We start from the raw sequence: 21,608 nt of genomic DNA, 5'->3' as shown, positions 1-21,608 counted from the left end.
ATTTATAAATTAGTAAAATAATTATTAATACTTATTGTTCAGTACATATATATTATATATTTACTGTATATATTTAATTAATGTATTATTAATATATATGTATTATTTATTAATTTTAAACATTATTAGATACTTTTAAATATGTATATTTTATTTATTAGTGTTATATACTTAATTTTACATTTAAATAGTAAAAGAAAAAAAATCGATATTTTTAACATCGATATTTTTAACATCTATATTATTTTTTTGATATTTTTGTACTTACCATGTTGTAGATAGGATGTCGATATTTTTGCCCTCGATATTGTTGACTCGATATTCTTGTGGGTCGATATTTATGAGGTCGAAATTCTGTCAGTGATCCATGTTTTTTACCTAATTTGTGGAGCTGATGGGGAGAGATTTAAATATATAAAAACTCACATAGATGAAGCACATCCTTACACTCCTTAAAATGGACGTGATTACAGCAGTAGTGACTCTTCCACATGTAAGTCCACTTCTGTTTAGGCCAATGGTCTGTTAAATATCACTGTAGCACTGGCCTACATGAACATTCGCAGAACCTACAGAGTTCTGTACAACTATCACGGCAAAAAGCTGAGATTTGAGGTTGGAATTCTCAGATTCTGATTTATAGAACTATCATTTGTCAAGTCAAGTCAAGTCATAGAATTTATATAGCGCACTACATACCCGGAGGGTTTCAAGGCGCTTAGGAAGGGGAGGAGGATTACTTGTCAAATATCCACGTTTTAAGTTGCTTTCTGAATGCTAGGTGGTTCTGGGTAAGGCGAAGGTAAGCGGGGAGTGAGTTCCATGTTTTAGCAGCCAGGTATGAAAAGGATCTGCCTCCCATGGTGGTCTTGTTGATGCGAGGGACAGTGGCGAGGGCTTGGCTGGAAGAACGTAGTTGGCGGGAGGGGGTGTAGAAGGACAGTCGTGAGTTGAGGCATTCTGGACCAATGTCGTAGAGTGATTTGTGTGCGTGGGTAAGCAGTCGGAAAGTGATCCTCTTATTGACGGGTAGCCAGTGGAGGTCTTTAAGGTGACCAGAGATGTGTTCGTTGCGTGGGATGTCTAATATGAGTCTTGCTGAGGCGTTTTGGATTCGTTGGAGTTTCAATTTCAATTTCGTTGCAATTTCCATCTGTAAATCCCACACAATATTGCAGAGAAAACCACAATATCCCAGGGTCCTCGCAAATAAATAAAAATATGCCAATGTAGCAGGATCCTCGCAGTCCTAAGTTTTAAACATTGGGTTGGGATCATGTGTGCATCCAGGATAGCTTACAGAGGTGAGTAAAGGGAATGTGATGGTCTCCCATAAAACATTTAGAGTATTCCAAAACATTCATTCTGGCGTTTCAAACTGAATTTGCCCATTGTAATGCTAAAAATAGTGTTGTAAGATTGAAAATAGAGTGTGAAATAGCCCATGTGCACCCATAGTCTCAGCAACTGAAAATGAAGGGAGTTCTCCACGTGTACTTTCTTAGTCGAGAAAAAGGGCAGAAACATTAAACAATTTCCGCCATATTTGTTATTCCTGAACATTGTGTTCAGGAGGTAAATTCTAGCAAGTATTATAAGCAAACGCTTTTCACAGATTTGTGAAACTTTGTGCACCTCGAAAAACGAACATCTTAAGGAAAATCGTAGGCATATCCAACCTTTACTAATGTTCCTGTAAATAAGAATCTGTGTATCTGTGAATGAGAAGACGGTTCAGCTTGGTCACGGTGGCTTAGTTCTTATCCTTTTCCTGTGCCTTAGAGAAATAGAAAGCAATTATATATTTTACAGAAAACTAATACGTGTTAACAGTATACTTTAATTTACTTCTACCGTTCTTCAATTCCCTAAACTCATCTATTGTTTAATATCTGTACAAATTACTTTGAATCTCCCACGCCCCTGTCCTAAAATGTTGGCATGTATGCAAAACGTGAGCACCGCTGTGTGTCGGGTATTTCAACCAGAACAAGTATAGAAAGTAAGGCCGGAAGGGGCGGAGCGGGGTTGTGTGAGAAGCTGCCAGTATCATTAAATGTTGCTAGGTGGTTTCTGTGCATTAGTTGAAACCTGAAAGACCGGTCCTTCTGGAAATTCCTGTCTGAGGCATTCACTTATCTCCTTAACTATGAGGTCGATGCGGTCCCCTGAGGGAGAGCGTGCCTTGCTTGTGCATAGGAATATGGGGCTTTAGGTATTTACTACGTATGGTAAAACTCCGTGATTACGAACTTGCCACAGGGAATGAGGAATAACCTGTAGAAAGAGGCGCCTACCACACCTATTTCAGCTATTTTTTAGTGTCCTGCAATTTTCCACTTGTAATTTGGCAATTTTTACCTCTTTTCCGTAAAAACTCGAAATACCGAGAGTTGCGAAGGAATTGGAGCTCGCCACCCACTGAAAACTGAACGGCATAAAGGAGATTAAGTTTGTTTTCATATTTTTTGCGGGTGCGTCCATCGTTTAAAACCCCTTAACATAACATTATTTTTAAAGAATGTAACTATTTCAGAGATAAAGGAATATGTCACAGTTGATAGGTTTACCTAAATACAAAAAAGAGACACGAGAGGAGCTGAGAGTAGCATTTGATAACTTCTCAGGAGTTATAACAAGCACAAGCGTGCGTGCATCGCGCGGCAGCAGGGGGGGGAGGAGAGAGGAGGGGGCCTGCGTGATTCCCGTGCGGAAGCGAGTAGCAAGGCGCGATAATTGCTAATATATGCCATCCCTGCTTGCTCCCGCAAGGGAATCACTGAAAGTTCACCCGTTGCCATTAAAAGCAATGCAACGCGTGCACGTTTTTGGGCTCAAAACCGACTTGCTTCTTAAAGGTCTTTAACCTATGCAACGCATGCACGCTGCATAGGCGAGACATAAAAACTACCTTTACAATGCATTCCATTACATCGCATACTACCTTTACAACGCATATGATTACAACGCATACCATTACATTGCATTTAAGGTAAGTATTGGATAGTATAGGGGTACAAATGGCTATTCTAACTCCAGGGGGAGCATCAGTAGGGTAAGTGTTGGATAGTGTAGGGGTAAAAATTACTATTCTAACTCCAGGGGGTGCAACAGTAGGGTACGTTTTGGATAGTGTAGGGGTACTATGCGTTGTAATGGTATGCGTTGCAATGGTATGCGTTGTAATGACATGCGCTGTAATGGTTTGCGTTGTAATGCCTGCATTGTAGTGACGTGTTGTAAGGGATGTTGCAATGTAATGACTGTGTTGTAAGTGTAGTGCGATGTAATAACTGCGTTGTAAAGGTTGTTTCCCTTTGGAACGTCCCATTTAAATTGAATTCATTTGTCTGTCCGTGCATCTGAATGTCTGTGATGGTATCTGTGTGTTGGCAGGGTACTATCCTCCATGTAAATGGGTGTCTTTTAAGTGGGTATATTGTTATTATTACCATTAAATTGCACTTTTATGTGCACATTGTATTTGTCTGCCTATGAACCAGCATGTGCATGGACAACCATATGTCTGTGAGGTTTTTTTCCAGAGTTTTATATAGCGCAAACTTGACCCGAAGGAATCAGAGCTCTTTACATGAGGACCAATTGCATTACAGATGGACGGATTCTTTTTGTAAAAAATGTGTTAGGCAAGCGGAGATTAAGTGATTTGTCTGAAATCACAGGATGTTGAGCGTCCCTTGCCGAGACTCAAACACAGTTCCCCAGCTTCGAGGTTGACCGCTCTTGCTGTTAGCCTACATCCTCCTCCCTTGGTATCTTCTGTTTGCCTGTGGCTGTATTTAATGGTGTCTACATGTCTTTTGTCCTTTGCTGATAAGTGGCTCTATAGCTATTGGCTCATATGCATGCGTCTCTACATGTTTTCGACCTACTTGCAAGGTTGTCTCTTTGTCTGCAGGCCTGCATGAACTGTCATCTGTTTGTCTGTTTATGTGAATGGGTGCATGAGTGCAATTTGGTCTATTTATACAAGTATTTGTATGCCTGTTTATCTGTATAAAAGGGTGCCTGTATGTCTGTTGGCTTTTGCACAAAGTGCTTGTCTGACTGCAGTTATATCTGCACGTGGACATGTACCTGTTAGTCCTTGTGCATAGACACCTAAATGATGGATTCTTCTGAGCATGTATGAGTGTGTATGAACGGCTCTTGGATTTTTGTTTGTCCAACCATACATTGTTCATAAGACCTACCATTAAGTGTGGACCTGAGTGTCAGTATATTGGTTGGTCTATGTGCAGGTTGGATCTGAGCGTTTTTACCACCTGCATAACTGTGTGTTTGTGTGAAGGTGTGCATGGTTTGTGGGTTTTGGAGTGAAGTTGAAGCCCGGGTTCAGTGTTTCATAAAAGCCCAAACTCGCCCAATGCACAATCAACCTTACCATGTGGTGATATCAGAAAGAGGGCGTTATTCAAAGTAATTTGTGTCTGGGTAAGAAAATCTCTGTTCTGACAAAAAACAGTCTGAGAACTTGAACTACTTGAATATGCATGGATGGATTGATGTGCGCTCCCAGATGGGCACATGACAAGACGTGGGCTCCCAGGTGGGCACGTGACAAGGCTCTAACCAGAGGCAAGCAGAGAAGAGACAGCACATCCTGGTCTGTGAGCATGTGACGCTCCATCATATGAGGCTCAGAAGCAAGCACATAAGAAAGCACCCTTGTGGACCGCACTCTTCGTTGATGAGACTTTGATGAGACTACATGGAGCAGTGTTGAATCTTATATTTTTTTTAAATAAAACGTGAGCGCACATGGCAATATATCAGGTTGTACAAAGCTACCAAGTTGGTTTGTGATATCCCACAGGGTCACTGGAAGGATCCCACGGAATTTCTTTTTGTGTTGAAATTTTTTATTAAAGAATTTTAGGTGGAAATACAGAAATACATACATATGTAAATAGATAATACAAGAAGATATTGATAAATGAATCATAATACAGGTATGGCAATAATGTAATTATACATAGGATACAATGGACATGGAGAAGTAAAAATGTTAAATATACTGTAAGTTAGAAAGCAAATAAATGAAAGGAAGAGAAAAAAGAAAAAAAAATGAAAGAAAAGGGAATCAAAGAAAGAAAGAAAGAAAGAAAGAAACCCAGAGTAACAAAGGAAAGAAGAAAGAAGATTGGACTAAGATATAAGGAAAGAATTAAGGAGCAGAAAAGAAACCTCAGGAAAAGTACACAAATAGAAAATGAGATTAATTAAGGAGGTATAACAGACGATGGAGAGGGAGGAGTGGAGACAGAGTCATTTTCCACCGTGGCTTCAAGGAATGGGGACCATGTTTGAAGAAAAACAGAAGCCTGATCCTGCAAGTTATAAATTACGCGTTCATAAGAGGCTGTTTGTACCATAGCCACCAGCCATTCTTCCTGAGAAGGAGATAAAGAGGATTTCCAATGACGTAATATACAGATTTTGCCCGTAGCCAAAGCAGTATGTAGAAGACGCGCCTGTGGTTTAGATAGTGTCGGGAGACCTCGGAAATCATGTGAAATAATATTTGCAGAAGTGAAGGGTAATGGCAATGACATAGAAGATGCCAAAGTCTTTCTTATAAAAAGCCAAAATGGTCTAGTACGAGGGCATTCACAGATAATGTGTGTAATATCACAACCAGAGGCAGAACATCTCCAGCATAAAGAGTGCGTTGTCAGTTTAGCATGATGTAGTTTAGATGGAGACCAGTGCCAATCGTGGATGATTTTGAAAATGCAAAATTTGAGACGAGCCTCTCGGACACCTTTATGTAAACCTTCCAGAATCTGATCCCATTGAGCAATGGAATATGTAACTAATAAGCGAGATTGCCATTTTAATTGAAGAGCTTTCGAGAGAGGTTGCGAAAAAAGAGGATGTAGGAAGGTTTTATAAAGACCAGAAGTCACACCCTTAAAATTCCCCCACAAATGCAAATACGACAAAATAGGAGACGTGGACAACAGTTCAGGTGGAGAACCTAAATGTTTTGTGATGGCTTGTTGAAGTTGAGTATATTGACGCAAGTGTGTGGATGGTAATTGGAATTCATCGCTGATTTGAGAGAAAGATTTAAAGTTGTTGTCTTGGAACAGTTGTTCCAAAGAGTGAATACCGGCCATCTGCCATAGAGGCCATGATAACATGCGACCATGAACGCGAATAGCCGAGTTGGACCATAAAAAAGCTTTGACATGAAGCCGCGAGTTACATTTAAGTAAACGATGACTTCTTTGCCAAGATTTATACATCGCAGATAAGATAGGATTTTTGGGGTCGGAAGAACTGGAACCCTTACCATATAGAAGGGACAAGCCAGGACTAGAAGATAATAAGTGACGTTCAAGTGGGACCCACTGAGGTATGTCTTTAGATTTGGGCAAAAATAAGGAAAGTTGTGAGAGATGAAGGGCGAGTGAGTAATGCTCAATAGAGGGAAGACCCAATCCCCCGTGTAATTGGTGAGATTTCAATTTGGCCAAAGTAAGACGTGGTTTGGCCGTACCCCAGATAAAAAGTTTAATTTTGGAGTCAGTGGACCGAAGAATAGGCAGGGGGATGTTTAGCGGAAGCATGCCTAGGACATAAAGGAATCGCGGTAGGGTGACCATCTTAACCGCCTGAACCCGCCCCCAAAGAGATAAGCCGAGGACTTTCCATTTATCAAAATCTCTTTGCATTTGTGCAATCAACGGCGTGAAATTGTCCATAACTATGTTATCCAATCCTCTGTTAATCAACACTCCTAAATATTTAAGGCGAGAAGATTGCCAGTGAAATGGAAAACCAGAAATTGCAGCTTTTGTGGTACCAATGGACATGGGCAGTGCTTCACTCTTATCCCAATTAATCTTATAACCGGAAAAAGAGGAGAAATTATTTATGATACTAAGGAGAGCAGGGAGAGAGCGGGGAAGATCTGTAAGTGTGAGAAGAATATCATCCGCGTATAAATACATTTTTGAATGACCAATTGGAAGAGGAACACCAACCACAGCAAATGATTGACGTATTGCAGCAGCTAAATGTTCCAATCCCAAAAGAAAAAGAAGAGGGGAAAGAGGACAACCTTGACGAGTACCCCGTCTGATTGGAAATGGGGTAGAAAGAAAACCGCCTGCAGTTAACTTGAGCTGAAGGACTATCATATAACAGACGCACCTTAGCTACAAATTGGTCGCCCAAACCAAAGCATTGCATTATGGTAAAAAGATACTCCCACTCAATTCGGTCGAATGCTTTTTCGGCATCCAAAGAAAGGAGTAAGGCATTGTTAGCGAGATTTTTAGCCGACCACAAAGCATGAGAGAGGGTACGTAAATGATTTCGAGATGACCGACCAGGAACAAAGCCTACCTGTGAATTGTGGGTTAAAGAAGGTAAAACCTTACGAAGACGAGATGCGAGAATACTCGCAAGAATCTTAACGTCAGAGTTTAAGAGAGATATGGGACGGTAGCTACCACACAGCAGAGGATCTTTACCAGGTTTTGGTAAAACAGCTATTATGGCCTTGTTGGAAATAGGACCAAGAGAAGATTCCTCTGTGGCTTCTGCAAATGCCTCATGAAGAGTATCAATCATACTCTGACCTGTCCATTTGAAAAATTCAGGAGGGAAACCATCCTCGCCTGGTGCTTTATGGTACGGCAAGGCAGCAATAGCTGAGGAAATTTCCTCCTTCGTGATATCTCCGTCAAGTAGAGCTCTACCATCATCAGAGAGTCATGGAAGGTGTATCGTATCCAAAAAAATTGACATCTCTGAAGTGTCTATGTGAGTGCTTGGTGAATAAAGAGATCTGTAAAATGAAGCAAATTCATCAACGATTTCTTGCGGTCGAGTAAACATAGTGCCAGAACTTGATTTAATAGCGGGAATTGCCATAGCAACCTCCCTCTGGCGTAATTGTGCAGCCAGCAGTCGGCCTGCTTTTTCACCCTGCTCATAGTGACGCTCTTTCATCTTTTGTAAGGCATATTCGGCCTTAGAAGTAAAAAGACTATTAAGAGACATGCGTGCCTGCTCTAACAATTTACGGTTTTGAAGGGTTGGTTTTGAGACATATAATTGGGAAAGTCGGCTAATATCTTTTTCCAATTCAGTCTGTTTGGTAATGTTTTTTTTGTTATATAGAGCAGCGCCCTGCATAAGTTGGCCTCTGATAGTTGCCTTAGCAGCTGTCCATACCGTTCGCTTAGAGGAAATTGAGTCCTCATTATTCAAAAGGTATTCCCGCATGTGTGACTGTAGAAGAAGTTAATTTGTTGGTGTTTTATATTTATTGATGTTCAGACGCCAGGACTTGCGTCCTGGATTGGAGAGGCCTAAATCAAGAGACAAGAAAACAGGGGAGTGATCAGAAATGGCTGCTTCTAGGATTTTGGATTCTGTAACTAGCCAGACTGTATGTTGTGAAAGAAGAAAGTAGTCAAGACGGGAGAATGTACGGTGGGTAGAAGAAAAGAATGTATATTCTTTATCTTGAGGGTGACAGTCTCCAATGATCAACAAGACCAGTATCAGAAAGAATGTCACGCAAAATGGCTCTATCGGACGCATTGACGGAATCAAGGCAGCCTGTTCTGTCAAGGGTAGGGTCTGGAGCCAAGTTCCAATCACCTCCAATGAGAAATTGGGTAGCATTTATTTCAGTGAGGAGGCGGTTGAGGCGAACGAAAAATTGCTTCTTGGAACCTAATGGAGCGTAGACAGAGCCAAGACAAATGAAAGAATTCCCAAGTTTCAACTTAACAAATACATATCGACCATATGGATCAGTCCATGTCTTGATAATCGTAAAAGGAAGTGACTTTCAAAAGAGAATGGCAACTCCACATTTATGAACAGAGTTGGGATTAGTGGGATCTGGTTTAGAAATAGTGCTATGAATGACTTTACCAACCCAATCCCTGCTAAGTTTGCTAGATTCGATATCGTCCAAATGAGTTTCCTGCAATAAGGCAACATCTATATGTTTAGAATGCAAATAAGAAAGAACCTTCTTTCGTTTAATATAGTGGGTGAGGCCATGAACATTCCAGGAAATCACTGACAACGGATGGATAGAAGACATGACAATAGAATTGAACAAGAAGATGATAAAGAAAAAAGAAAATGAAATAGAGATAAGAGAAGAGGTTTGCTACTCTGGGCAGGGATGAAGAAGAGAGAAGGAAAAGAAGAGGGGAAAGGAAATTATAAAGACAGGATGAAGAGTGGAAGAGACACAGCAAATATGAATCGAGAGAGAAAAAGTATTAAAGGTACAAAGAAGAGAATGAGAAAGAAAGAAAGAAAGAAAGAAAGAAAGAAAGAAAGAAAGAAAGAAAGAAAGAAAGAAAGAAAGAAAGAAAGAAAGAAAGAAAGAAAGAAAGAAAGAAAAGAAAAAGGAAACCTAGACTGTTAATTACGGGTCTGGGTGCACCTACAGCAGCACCAAGGGAGAGATCGGACCCCCTCCAAGCAAGGAAAAATTGGGATTCTGGGAGCAAGTAAGAAAACTGAATCTGTAAAACGCATTCAGAGTATGATTATAACAAGAAAAATATGGAAAACCATATAACATTATCATGAAATACAAGCAGTAAAAATGAAAAAAAAAAAATCAAGATATAAGAATCATACAATAAAAGAATAACGGGGGAAGAAAAATAAAAAACAAGGGAAATGGAAGAAAAGCGATACATATTGCATATTGAAAGAGATGCGAGAGATAGAGTGAGAAAGAAAATATGAAAGTTAAATGAGAGGAATAGAGAAAGCCAGCACCAATAGAAGGAGGTGTAGAGAAGATAAAAGAAAGTACAGACAATAATACATGGGAATAAAAGCATAAGAAAATATCAGGATGTATTTTAAGAAATACATGAAAGTATCCCAAGCGAAGTGAGCACTGAAGGAAATGAATAGTGCCACGTTAAATAACAAGCACAATAACATTAGAAAAGAATGCATTGCAAAAAGGACCACCACAGTAAAGGTGACAGTTTTGAGTCAAGCCTTGAGACAAAGATATACTTGTGAGGAGGCCAAACGGGTAATGCGAAACCATGAAAGAACAGGGGGGACAGATAACACAATATAAAACAAGAACAGAAGTTATCACATCACAGAAAGATAGGCGACTTTAGATTAAAACCTAGACAAGAATATGAGGATAAAGAAAAGAAGAAGAGAAACACGAAAAGAAGACAAACCAACAATGGTCCATAAAAGAGGGATAGAGACATCATGCAAAGACAAGGAAGAAAAACTCCCATAAAATCATGCAAGTAAATAGAGACAGAAGACACTGATGAGAAATAATCGAAACATAGAAAACAATGAAGCAAATAGACATAATTCAAAAGTGAAATAATTAATGAATGAAATATTGAGCGATTACCCAAAGAACAATAACATCGCTATAACAGGAAGAGTACATAGGAAGGAAGAAAAACTACCTACAGTGAGATAACAGTCTTATAGTATATAATAAGTAGAACCTGAAAATGATTGAGTGACTGTAAAACTGAAAACCACATATTAATAGCGTATATATAAAAGTAGTAAGCCATGAGGTATTATACAGAACACTAAGTATAATGAATCATATTATACCTTGCATAAAAGTCTCAATAGACTAAACAAACCACAAAGCATTGTGAGCAACGAATACTGCTATAAACTTATAGAATAAGAAAAAAGGAGAAAATATTAGAGCATAAAAGTAAATTCAGTCAGCATCAGAAGGCGTCTTAAGAGGTGATCTAGACTTGTCTCTCTGTTGCGTGGTAGTATGAGAGGAGACAGAGCGTAGAGCTGAATCCCTGTCCTCCTGAGAACGAGACAGACAAGTAAGATCCTGCCACATTGTCTAAATTCAGGAGGGGTGTGTGACTGAGATGTTGGCAGATTCATAGAGGAAGACTTAGACTGAGGAGGTTGAGTAGAGGAAGAAGACTGAGTCTCCATGTCATTGGATTTGATATCGTCCAGAAACTGTTGGAGAAGTGCAGGATCATAAAAGTCTTTGGACTCTCCATTCCTGGTAATACGGAATCAGGCAGGTTCAAATAAGCCATATTTAATTTCCATTTGACGTAACTGGGGCCGCATGGAAAGAAACGCTTTCCTCCTCTCATTCGTTTCTTTAGAAAAGTCTGCGGCCATATGGATGGTATGACCTTGAAACAGGAAGGAACCATGAGTGCGAGCCAATGATAAAATCTGTCTGGTTTGCTCATGTCGGAGAAAACAAGCAATAATTGGCCTGGGTCTTGCCGAAGTACCGGAACGTAGTGGGCCCAGTCTATGAGCACGTTGGAGCTCAATAGGAGGAGTAAAAGAAATACCAGTCAAAGTGGGAAGGGCATTACAAAGAAAGGACTTCGCATCTTGCTGTTCTATATTTTCTGGAAAACCAAAAAAGCGGATATTGTCTCTTCGACTGCGATCTTCCAAATCGATGATCTTACTATGTAAAAAGAGCAGATCTTGATCTGAACCCTGAACAGAATCCAGACGACCTTCTATATCCCCTATCTTAGAGTCAATTACGTCAATCCTTGTATGGAAAGTAGTGAGGTCTGCCCTAATAGACTTGGTCTCTGCAGTTAATGTAGTCATAGCAATATCCAGACCTTCCAGTCGACGGTTAACTCCAGAGAGTTCTTGCAAAATGCGTTGCATGGTATCAGATAAGGATTTGTCGCTCTGAGGTGATGCAGCTTGCGGTGCAGGAGGTGACGCAGATCCATTACCTTTAGTTTGCAAAGCAGAGGATTGTTTAACCACATCAGTAAAAAGTGTTTCTTTAGGACCACGACCACCATTTCTATTATTAGACATTTCCGTGCACCTTTGTATTGGTGGTCTACAATAGCGAATAGAAGGAATATTGGAATATGAGGCAATGATGAAATATAGCAAATAGCAGGAGGATAATAAAATATGAGCAGCAAGTGAATGACCAAAGCGAACAGCATACAATTAATGCCTGAGATTTGAACAAATCAGTACAACATTTTCACAAAATCATAAATAGTATGGCACTAAACCAAAGCAGTGTGAAAGTATCAAGTCATGCGTGCCAAAAGTACCTCAGAAGCAAAGTATGGAAGTACAGTAAATGAGCACAACAATGGACTAGCAAGGCAATAATGACAAAGTGATTGCACGTAATATGAGAATACACACTGAATTTTGAAGGTAAAGTATTATATTCTCAGGGCTGGCACAAAGAAAACAGGAGATATGAAGCAATTCACATGAGCAAATAACATATAGCGGTAAGTGCAACTGAAAATACAGCCCTCCTTCTCTCACCCCCCATCCGCCTGCAACTTTTAAAGCGGAATTAGGAAAGCGTCACAATAGAGGAACAGGATGACATATTAAAAAACTGATAGAGTCAAGTAACTCTGACTCAAAAGTTGTATATGTCTCCTAAATCGGCTGAATAAAAGTATCAAAGTCAGGTGATTGGAGACAAGGAGAAAGATGAAACAGTACTTCTGCATGTAAATCTGCCTGTACCGTTAATACTGACTTTTCAAGGGATATTCAAATCATCTTCTGTATGAAAAAGCAATCCTTGAGTAATTTGAAGTCATGCAGCAATAATCTTGCAGATTTGTGCCATTATAATTGATCATTTGTACATAGTGAACTGGAGAGAGAGCGTTGTTCAGTAGAGAAACAGAAATATGTGTACAAATAATTTCTCCTTTCACTGTTATGGCGCTTTTGTCCCAGTGAAGTGTGTAGTTAGCTGATTAATTGCTGTGGAGGGCGCTGGTTACATAGAAATGCAGGCAAAGGCGTTAAAAGAGATAGACCGTGGACTTGGTGAAGCGCCTGAGGGGGCGCGGCCTACAACATGAGGAGGCGCGGCCCTGTGTTGTGGAGAACGCCGCCCTCGCTGAGGAGAGGCGCGGCTTCAGAAGCGCGCAAACACCGCAGCGCACATCGCCGGACCAGCCGTCTCACCGTCGCCGCTCCAACTCGGGAACAAAAGCTGCCATCCGAATTACAAAACCACCGGAGCAATCCCTATTGGCTTCCAAGTGCAGTCAGCGGTTCAGAGACAACCCACGCGAACAGGTAAGGCTAGGAAGCTCGTCAGGGGTCCGAGTTCTCCTAGCAGGCGGCCATCTTCCTGCGTGGCCAGACCACGCCCGAGATCCCACACAATTTCAAAGAATCCTCTATCTACAGCGGGCTGGATTGTTCCTATTGAGGCAGGGTCAAGACTGATTTGCATATGACTGGGTTCAAACTGAGATGGCATTGTGGGCAAAAGAATGATAGGTTGAAATGCTACCCAAGCGATTGCCAGTGGTTAGACAAATGCAAGCATTCCTCAAATCACGTTTTGTGTTTTTGATGTACCGCCTTAAGTGGCAAGGGTATGCCCAGAAGTGTGTCTTGTGCTCACTGTGCCACTGGAGGCAAGCTACACCCAACAACCGAACTGAATAGCCCCAATTAAGAAGAAACCAGTCTTGAGTTGCTTGTGTTCTGGGTCAAGGAGGGCCTGGCCTGACAGTACGGGCTGGACCTAGTAAAATAGGGTTAAGACTGATTTGCATATGGCTGGGTCCAAACTGAGGTGGTAAGGTGAGCAATGGGTTGGAATGATACTCGAGCAATTGCCAGTGATTAAATAAATTGCAAGCATTCCTCTTGTCACCTTTTGTGTGTTTAATGCAGTGCCCTATGTGGCAAAGATATGCCCAGACGTGGGTCCCACACTCACTGTGCCAGCTAAACCCAACACGAGAGCCCCAATCAGGACGAAGTGGACTTTGTTGCTTCGCTTCTAGTTCGGGGGGCCCGGCGTGTCAGTTGGGCCTTGCGTGTTCCTACCTCAGCAGGCTAAAGACTGATATGAATATGAATAGATTTTAAACTGAGGTGGTATGGTGGGCAAAAGAACGATAGACTGGAATGCTAGCCCAAGCGACTGCATGACTAGACAAATTGCATGAATCCCTCCTGTCACCTTTTGTGTGTTTGATATAGATGGCCCAATTCTTTAGTGGTAGGCCATACACACCATTACCCTAATCTAGTCTTTGGAGATTCAAGCATGGACTTGAGTCTCCTTCATGCAAGAAAACATTTTGCCTGCAGATTGCTCTTCCTAAAGCCTGGCATACCAATGTGAGATGCTCTCCTAGTGAGAATTGACAAGTAAATTCATACCCCCCCCCCCTTAAGTCATTACACTTACTCACAAACAAACAAAAAGATTCATTTCAAACATTGTGCTTTGTACATCTGGCTTAGTATCTTCCAGTCCCTACCTTCATATGTGACAAATGCTGTCACCACTGACCTGGTCATGTTGGTTGCTCTTCCTCTCACCTTGAACTACTGGTTCCATGGTCTACGCGTACAAGAGTGAACAACAGGTACTTCAAATGCCACGCCTCCAAGATATGAAACTCACTGCACACATGGATTACTGAAGTCCAATCTCACTGAAATTAACCTTCTGAAGATGGGTGGGGCATGGACGACGTGCCATTTAAAAAAAATAATTAGTTATTGATTACTGCTGAACTACCACCAAAAATACAAGGGCAGATCTCTGCCCCTAATGATCACAGCCAATCTGTGGCAGCATGGTGGCGCAGTCCTCAAACGATATACTGAATAGAATTGTTAGCACTCTGTCTGCAATCTGCCGCTTGAGACCAGCATGTTCAAGATGATTAGCTGGAGCTTCTGGGAGTGCTACTGCCTCTTCTGCCAAATGTACATCTCAGTGCTACTCAGAACAGAGAGAACATGGCACGGTTCTGGGTGACTTCAGGTTGTGTAGATGTACAGGGGCAACAATGGAAATAGTGCCTTAGAGACGCAGTGGAGGAGGTGCAGTGGTGATATGGGTGCTGACTCCTGGTAGGCCACCATGCAGAGGTGAAAAGTTGGAGGCTGTGAAAGGTGGCCAGCAGGGGAAAAGCCAGCATTAGTGGCAGCAAGGAGGCAGTATGCCACCCACCGCAATCTAAAGCCCAGTATCTTGAGTGGGGTGGCAAAATCTGAGCGTGAGGGTGCGCACCAAGAGAGAATTGTCGGACTTATACCGTGTTCTGGGGATTTACACACTGAGCTTCAACTATTACAAAGGCTCCATCTCTGGACTACACCCTCCCCAGCACTGCCCCTGCAGTGACCCCTCATACTTACATGTCAGGATGGATGCACAAAAATGCCTCTTGACGCTGGCTCACAAGTTGAAGAAGTCTTAAAGGCAACATCAACCTGGAAATCCTGCTACCAAACCACAATTCACTCAAGCTTCCAAAGCAGCGACACTGTTTGTATCTACTGTACATTTTCCACCAGGCGTGAAGTTCTTAAATTGTCAGCTATGTTGTAAAGTTCAACTGGCAAAAATCTTGAATAAATTCTATTTGGGGCATTAATTTGCAATCTAGACCTATATTTGAAAACTGCCAACCTCACCTTACCCAAAGTATTTTCTCATAAATAGGCACATTTTCAGCTCATTCCCTCTGAACATAGTGACTTACTTATGTCTGCTACCACTCCTGTGATAAATGTCATGAAATAGTACTCTACAGCTATCTCTATCCTGGGCTTTTCTTTCAATCTAACTCCAGGCTCTTCTTGTAGTCAGCCTTGAGGCCTTGGCGCCAGGTGTTCCTTAGGTTCCACTCTTTTCCTTTTCCCTTGAGGGTTCCAGGTCAAGGCTTGCCTGTTGGTTTTTGAAGGGTGTGACCTATCCATCCCCAGCATCTTTTCATGATTTCTTCATGAGCAGGGAGTTGGAAGTCTGCTATCATAGGTTGTTATTGCTGATGGTGTTTGGCCATAGGAATTTCCCCAGACAGGTGTTGATGAAGGTCTGAACTTCCGAACATAAACCAGTGGAAATAGAGGCTGGGCTAGCATGTGGCTGTTGTGTGGGACTTGGTGGTCAGCCCAATGGATGACTGAACTAATATGTAATGAAGTGTGTGGCACCAAGCGGTGCGTTTGGAAGTTAGTCTACAGTGGAGTAACATAAGCCCTGCAGCCCCCATGGTGCAGGGGACCCCCTCAGCAAAAGTGCAAGGTGGTGGGCCAGGGAAGTGGCCCCCACAGCGTACATTGCAGGGGGGGGGCTCAAGTTTTGTTACGCCACTGGTAGTGTAGACTGTCAATCAGCACTCCAGGTGACACACGTAGGTTCTTGTGCCACATGCCATTCTGAACTTAGCCTTTCAGAATCCTGGGGTTGTGCATCTTATGATTTAATGAAATGTTGGCACCTATATAATTCATGTGGGAGAAATGTGGTATAAACAAAGGCCTGCTTGCAGTCCGAAGGATTGTTTGCTGAAGGCTCTCTGACTCCCATAGGTAGTTGAATAACTCAAGGCCTAAATGAACCTTCTGCCAGGTAAATGTGTTTACATTTCAAACATGTCACCAAAGTACACATTGGTTAACCACTTTTGTGAATGTTCTGCTAATGGAGAAAGAGAGAATTCAAAGCCAGAAGTTACGCCCTGGGTACTGTTTCTGCTGTGGGGGGAGCTTTCTATTTACATTCAGTTATATAATGCAACAGCTGTACTGTTTCCAAAAGCGTTGTGACTAGTAGATGAAGTTATTATGCAATTTAATGTTATTCGATTTGCCAAAGTCAGAATGAGGTGGGCTCGCCAGGATTTGAACGCATGGCCCGCAGATCACAACAGAGGTCTGTAATGAGTATTTAGCTCACTGAACCATTGACAAACGATTAACCAAGCAGAGTGCACATAGGTGCTTTTGAATAAAGGAGAAACGCCAGGCAAAGAACAGTAAAAGAAGGACAGAAAGTCAGTAAAAAGAAGGGAATTTACAAGGTGGGCTGAAGGGAGAAAAACAGAAAATAAACTGAAATGAAAGTGAGTTAGAGAGAGTGACAAAGACATTAAGAGAGGAAATAAAGAAAAGTTGAAAAATCTCTCCATTTCGACAACGATCAACCCACCTGTTAATAAGATGTAGTGATGTCTGCAAATATACTATGTGCAACAGTGACTACATAAACTGAACACATCGTCGACCTGGCAGCCTAAGCAACACAGTCGATAATAAGTTTGTGGCACTCTGACAGATTAAGCAGGGGCAAGAGGGACTCATTTTAAAAAGCTGTGCAAACACTTGGCACCTGTGCAGGCCTGCACCCCCGGCCACCACCACCACAGTTGATATCTTGCAGTGGCAGCCATGTATGCCTGCCCACGGAGTTCTTTCTGTGTGTGCTGTTTGTTTCTGCGATCAGATGACTGGATTGAAATGAATCAAAACAACAACAGGATTAGCAAACATAAAGGGCTGAGAACACGAGGTTGGCACATTCTCACAACCACACTGGCTCCCTGTCCTGTCCACACCCACCCGCTGCATAGCTGGCATTGTTCTGCGAGCGCGGCGCAAGCCCAACACGCTGGTCAAACAAGGGGCAGGGAGGTCCGACCCCACCTCTCGCGCCCAGCCCTGCCGGTCACACGACCTCCTCCTGGACGGGCCCAGGCCTGCCTCTCTGGACGTAGCCAGATGGATTTTGTCTCTCTGTTGTCTCTTTGTTACTTTAAGCCTGTATAATAGCACTGCTACCTTCCGTTTATATTTACAGTAAAACATTGTTATGAGATATGATCTAGGCAGAGGGCAGTGCTCCTTGGGTGATGTCACTACTGACGTGATCCACAGTCTTTAAAGTTAGGTATGTCAGGCTGTACTTACCTGAGTGAGGTCAGTGTGGTGTTGTGTCACATGTTGTGTAGTTGATGTCTTTGGTGTGGTGTGAAGTGTCAGTATGTGTTGTTGAAGAATTTAATAAGTAATGAGGTTACATTGTGTCATGTTCTAAGGTTTGTGCAGCAAACATTCCACCATTTCCAGAGACTCCCTAGTTTAGGGGAACTACGTGAGACTCCAATTTTGCAGTCATAACATATTGTATTGTGGTGGTGTGTAGTACGTGTGGTAGGTCTGGGACTGTGATTAAAGTTCCTTAGTGTACTTTTAATTATAAGGGTAGTTCTGATGTAACGGTGTGATGCGAGAGCTTCAGGTGTGGCCAGAACACTTTAAAAAAGCACGATAATTGAGACTTTCCTAAAATTCAAAGAGATCTCTTGCTACTTTGAGAAAAAAAACATGAATTTTCATGAATGTTAAAGCAAAGTATTTCAATGAGAAACAGGAACTCAATATTTCAATTCTGTTTAAGTTACATTTAAATGTTTAAAGTTTTTATTTCTCTTGGTGAATCAACTGGTGTACTTAGCACACCGCACCTCTTTCATGCACGAGTACAGCAACAAGAAGGCTAAAGGCAATCAATAACTATTTGATAAGAGTCAGGAACTACATTCCCTTCCCAGGGATCATGGACAGGCCCGGACTGGCCATAGCGGGCACCGGGCAATCCCCGGTGCGCCGCAAGGGTGGGGGCCGGTTTTGAGCCCCTGGGAGCCGATTTTGTTACAGGGCCGTTTTTGCAGCATAATCGGCCCTGCAACAAAATCGGCCAAAAAACGGGCCCGGCAAAGAGCTCGGCAGCACCTCCAACCCCCCCCCCCCCCCCCCCCCCCCCAAGTGGGGTGGGGGGGGGGCGGCCGAGCACTTTGCCAGGGCCGGTTTTGGTTCCCAGTCCGGCCCTGGTGACAGAGCAATTTTCAGAGAGGGAGTGCAGCAATCAGTGTTACGTCTCTGAGCAGGCGCACAACACCCATTGGGCTCAAAGGGTTTCAGCCCGCACCGTTGTGTGTGTCAGCCCGGGCTGAGACAGCTTCTCGGGCTGCAAACCGCCTTGTTGCAGCCGGACCCAAGTACTTCACAGGTCTTTAAAAGACCATGTACTTGTTAACCAGGTTTTGTTGTGTTTTCACCCCTTCTTAGAGTCCCTGCAGCTCCACTCTGCCTACTGCTGGAAGACGTAGCCCCCCCTGAAATTATTATTAGCCCCTCCCAAAATTTGGCTCTAGTTGCACCTCTGTCTCTGAGGTCATAGGGATTGTGAAAAATCCAAGCATCACACAAACAATAAGTGTATAAAAGACGCCACACTTTCAGCAAGAAAGTGGTACGGGTGTGGTATGTAGCCAGTGGTGCATTTTGGAGCACACTGCCGCAAATATATTTCTAAGGCATGGTGTGGTAGCACATTGTCATGTACAAACAGCACATTTTCCACTGAAATTGCCACGAAATTTGCACAGACATTTAATTTTACTAATAAAACTTTACAGGGATCAAATGATAATGTGTGGAAACTGAGTTTCACTGAGTATTTATCATTTGCGCATTTCCAAGTAAAGTACCTTGATTTGTTGTGATTCACTTAAAATATTTATTTTCATCACATTTCAGAAGAAGAAAAGAAAGTGCTTCATTTGTGCCTTCCTAACTGCTGATACATTTTGAAATATTTGTACAGTTAAGATTTTGTTTTGTTAGAAAAGAATAACACTTGACAGTCTTTCCTTTCACTCTCAGCTGGGTTGTCAGATGATTTACATTACAAAAGCCTCTCACTTTGCAGTCAGAGAAAGAAAACACAAATGTCCAGGTTAAAAGAATAACCAGCAATTTGTCAGAAGGCAGTAATGATATTTGACCCCTGTGACAAAATAGAAGAAAAACGAAAAGGTATCGTTATTGCTCATTCACCTTCTGAACAACAGCATGGCTATTTTGAGGGTGTTACAGCACCCCCCAGACCTCATACTTCCAGGGCCTAAGTATCTTTCATGTGCAGTTTTTTAAAAACTTTTGATCAGTCCGAGCTAGAAGAAGAGATTTTTTTGTGTTGACATCTGTAAATTATCCCACAGATGGGGAATTAACCAGCAAGGGCAGCAAATCCATAGTTAATAGGACACTAGTTTGATTTCAGAATCACATACTTGTTCCCCCAGGTATAGTATATTGTATTGTGTCCTTTCACATTGTGTTGTGGTGTGCTAAGGTGAAGTATACTGGGGTTAAGTGGCAGTGGTCCAAGATGATATGAGATCGGGCAGTCTTTTCTGGTACACAATGATTGACAGAAGGCAATGTGGTATGATAGGGTTTGCTGACTATCCATCAATATGTTACCAAGACGAAATAGATGTTAAATCATGAGTAATGTGTGCTCCCATGTTGAAATATTGTCTATCACTTTCATGTGTTGAATTAGTGTAATTTCCCACATAAGAGTGTTTCTTCTGTAATCTGCTGGTTGCATGAGCATGACAAGAGCGTATGATTGCTCAGAGGGCTGTGTAGGAATGTACTGCTGCAGTTGTGTCAAGAATACTGAGAACACAATTGAACGGTCAGCATGCGGGCAGACTGGAAGCAGCTCTCAACCAAGGGCTTCTGTAGAAAGAGTCCCAGACTGTTGCCCTTTCCACTGTCCAGGAGGCGCAGGCATCCCAGATTCTTTGTCTTGACACTAGCTTGAACCCTTGTTCAGGTTTTCGTAAACAAGGTGTGAGGTAGATCTCAAAAAATGTACGGGCTTATTTAGCATTAGAGGGACCGCACCGCCTGCCATTAACCGGGGTGGGGGGGGGGGGGAGTGGGGGGGGGGGACTATATTTAAACTTCTTTTGCTGTGCTCACTTCTGCCCCTCACTGCATTTCCTCGTCCCTTTCTCTGGGCCTCACACTTGTGCAGAATTGTGTGCAGTGTACTCGTGACAGCTTGTGTAGCCCACCAGAAGTGTGCAGTGGCCTGGCATGGAAGTGAAGGCTTTCCTACTTACAGTCCAGTATTGACGCAGTTCAGGATCTCCTTGTACAAGCCCTCATTCTTCTTGTAGTCATCCAGCAGCGAGAGGGCCTTCTTGTAATCCGCGCAGTAAACCCGATAGACCAGCTCCATGTCGTGGCTGTACGTCACAAACAGGTTACCTGGGAGATTGGACAATAGTTAGCATCTACACGTCAGTCAAAAATGCTGTGGCGGCGTGTGGAAAGGGGACACAATGTTGGAGAAGGGTCTGGTTAACCTAAAGGATCAAGCTAGTGTTTCACATTGTTACCAGCCTAATTTCTTATGGGCGACCCACACAGGAGGTCACCTTCGTTTGCTGCTCACCTGATGATTGTTTTTGGAGTAAAAAGATGATCTTAGTGTAGTTACATGGGATCATGTCCCAGCGTCAGAAACCTCGATCACCCATGATGCCCTTGCTGGAAGCCTCAGAGACCGTGCCATCATACAGTGGCACAGTACTGCTCAGCTGCCAAGCTTTGTTCACGTAAATGCACATCAAAAGGCACCTGGGCAGGCCATGCTCACCACTGATGGAGACTAAAATGTAGCCTCAAAATAAACACCTCAATCACAGAGGTAGTAGAAGACAGCCAACCAGTGCAAAGAACGAAAACAGGCAATGTAAAGGCCATGTGGCTTTATATTAGCCAGGAAGTTGGACATAGGGGCGAGGGAAGGCCTGGAAACCACCGGGAGAGCAACAACAGGTAGACACCAAGTGGTGAAGTAGAAAAAGCATAGGCTGTAGGGAGAGAGAAAGCAGAAACTTCGGTTTAAAGCAGGGGCGGCCTTAGGCATGTGCAAGCTGTGCACCTGCACAGGG

At 42.5% G+C, this 21,608-nt stretch overlaps 1 protein-coding gene across 1 annotated transcript in view; it reads right to left on the bottom strand.

Moving 5' to 3' along the window:
• Positions 1-21,608, bottom strand: part of LOC147668193 (rho guanine nucleotide exchange factor 37-like) — a gene marked incomplete at its 3' end in the record, with an annotated part of 239,489 nt that overhangs the window by 148,173 nt on the left and 69,708 nt on the right. The window contains exon 4 of the mRNA XM_086948714.1: positions 20,772-20,919. Within this exon, the coding sequence (XP_086804840.1) occupies positions 20,772-20,919 (148 nt within the window). The remainder of the gene's footprint in view (positions 1-20,771; positions 20,920-21,608) is intronic.

Source organism: Lissotriton vulgaris, unplaced genomic scaffold (genome assembly GCF_964263255.1).
Source record: "Lissotriton vulgaris unplaced genomic scaffold, aLisVul1.2 SCAFFOLD_2172, whole genome shotgun sequence".
NCBI classification, from domain to species: Eukaryota; Metazoa; Chordata; class Amphibia; order Caudata; family Salamandridae; genus Lissotriton; species Lissotriton vulgaris.
This window is presented reverse-complemented; position numbering and strand designations above follow the sequence as displayed.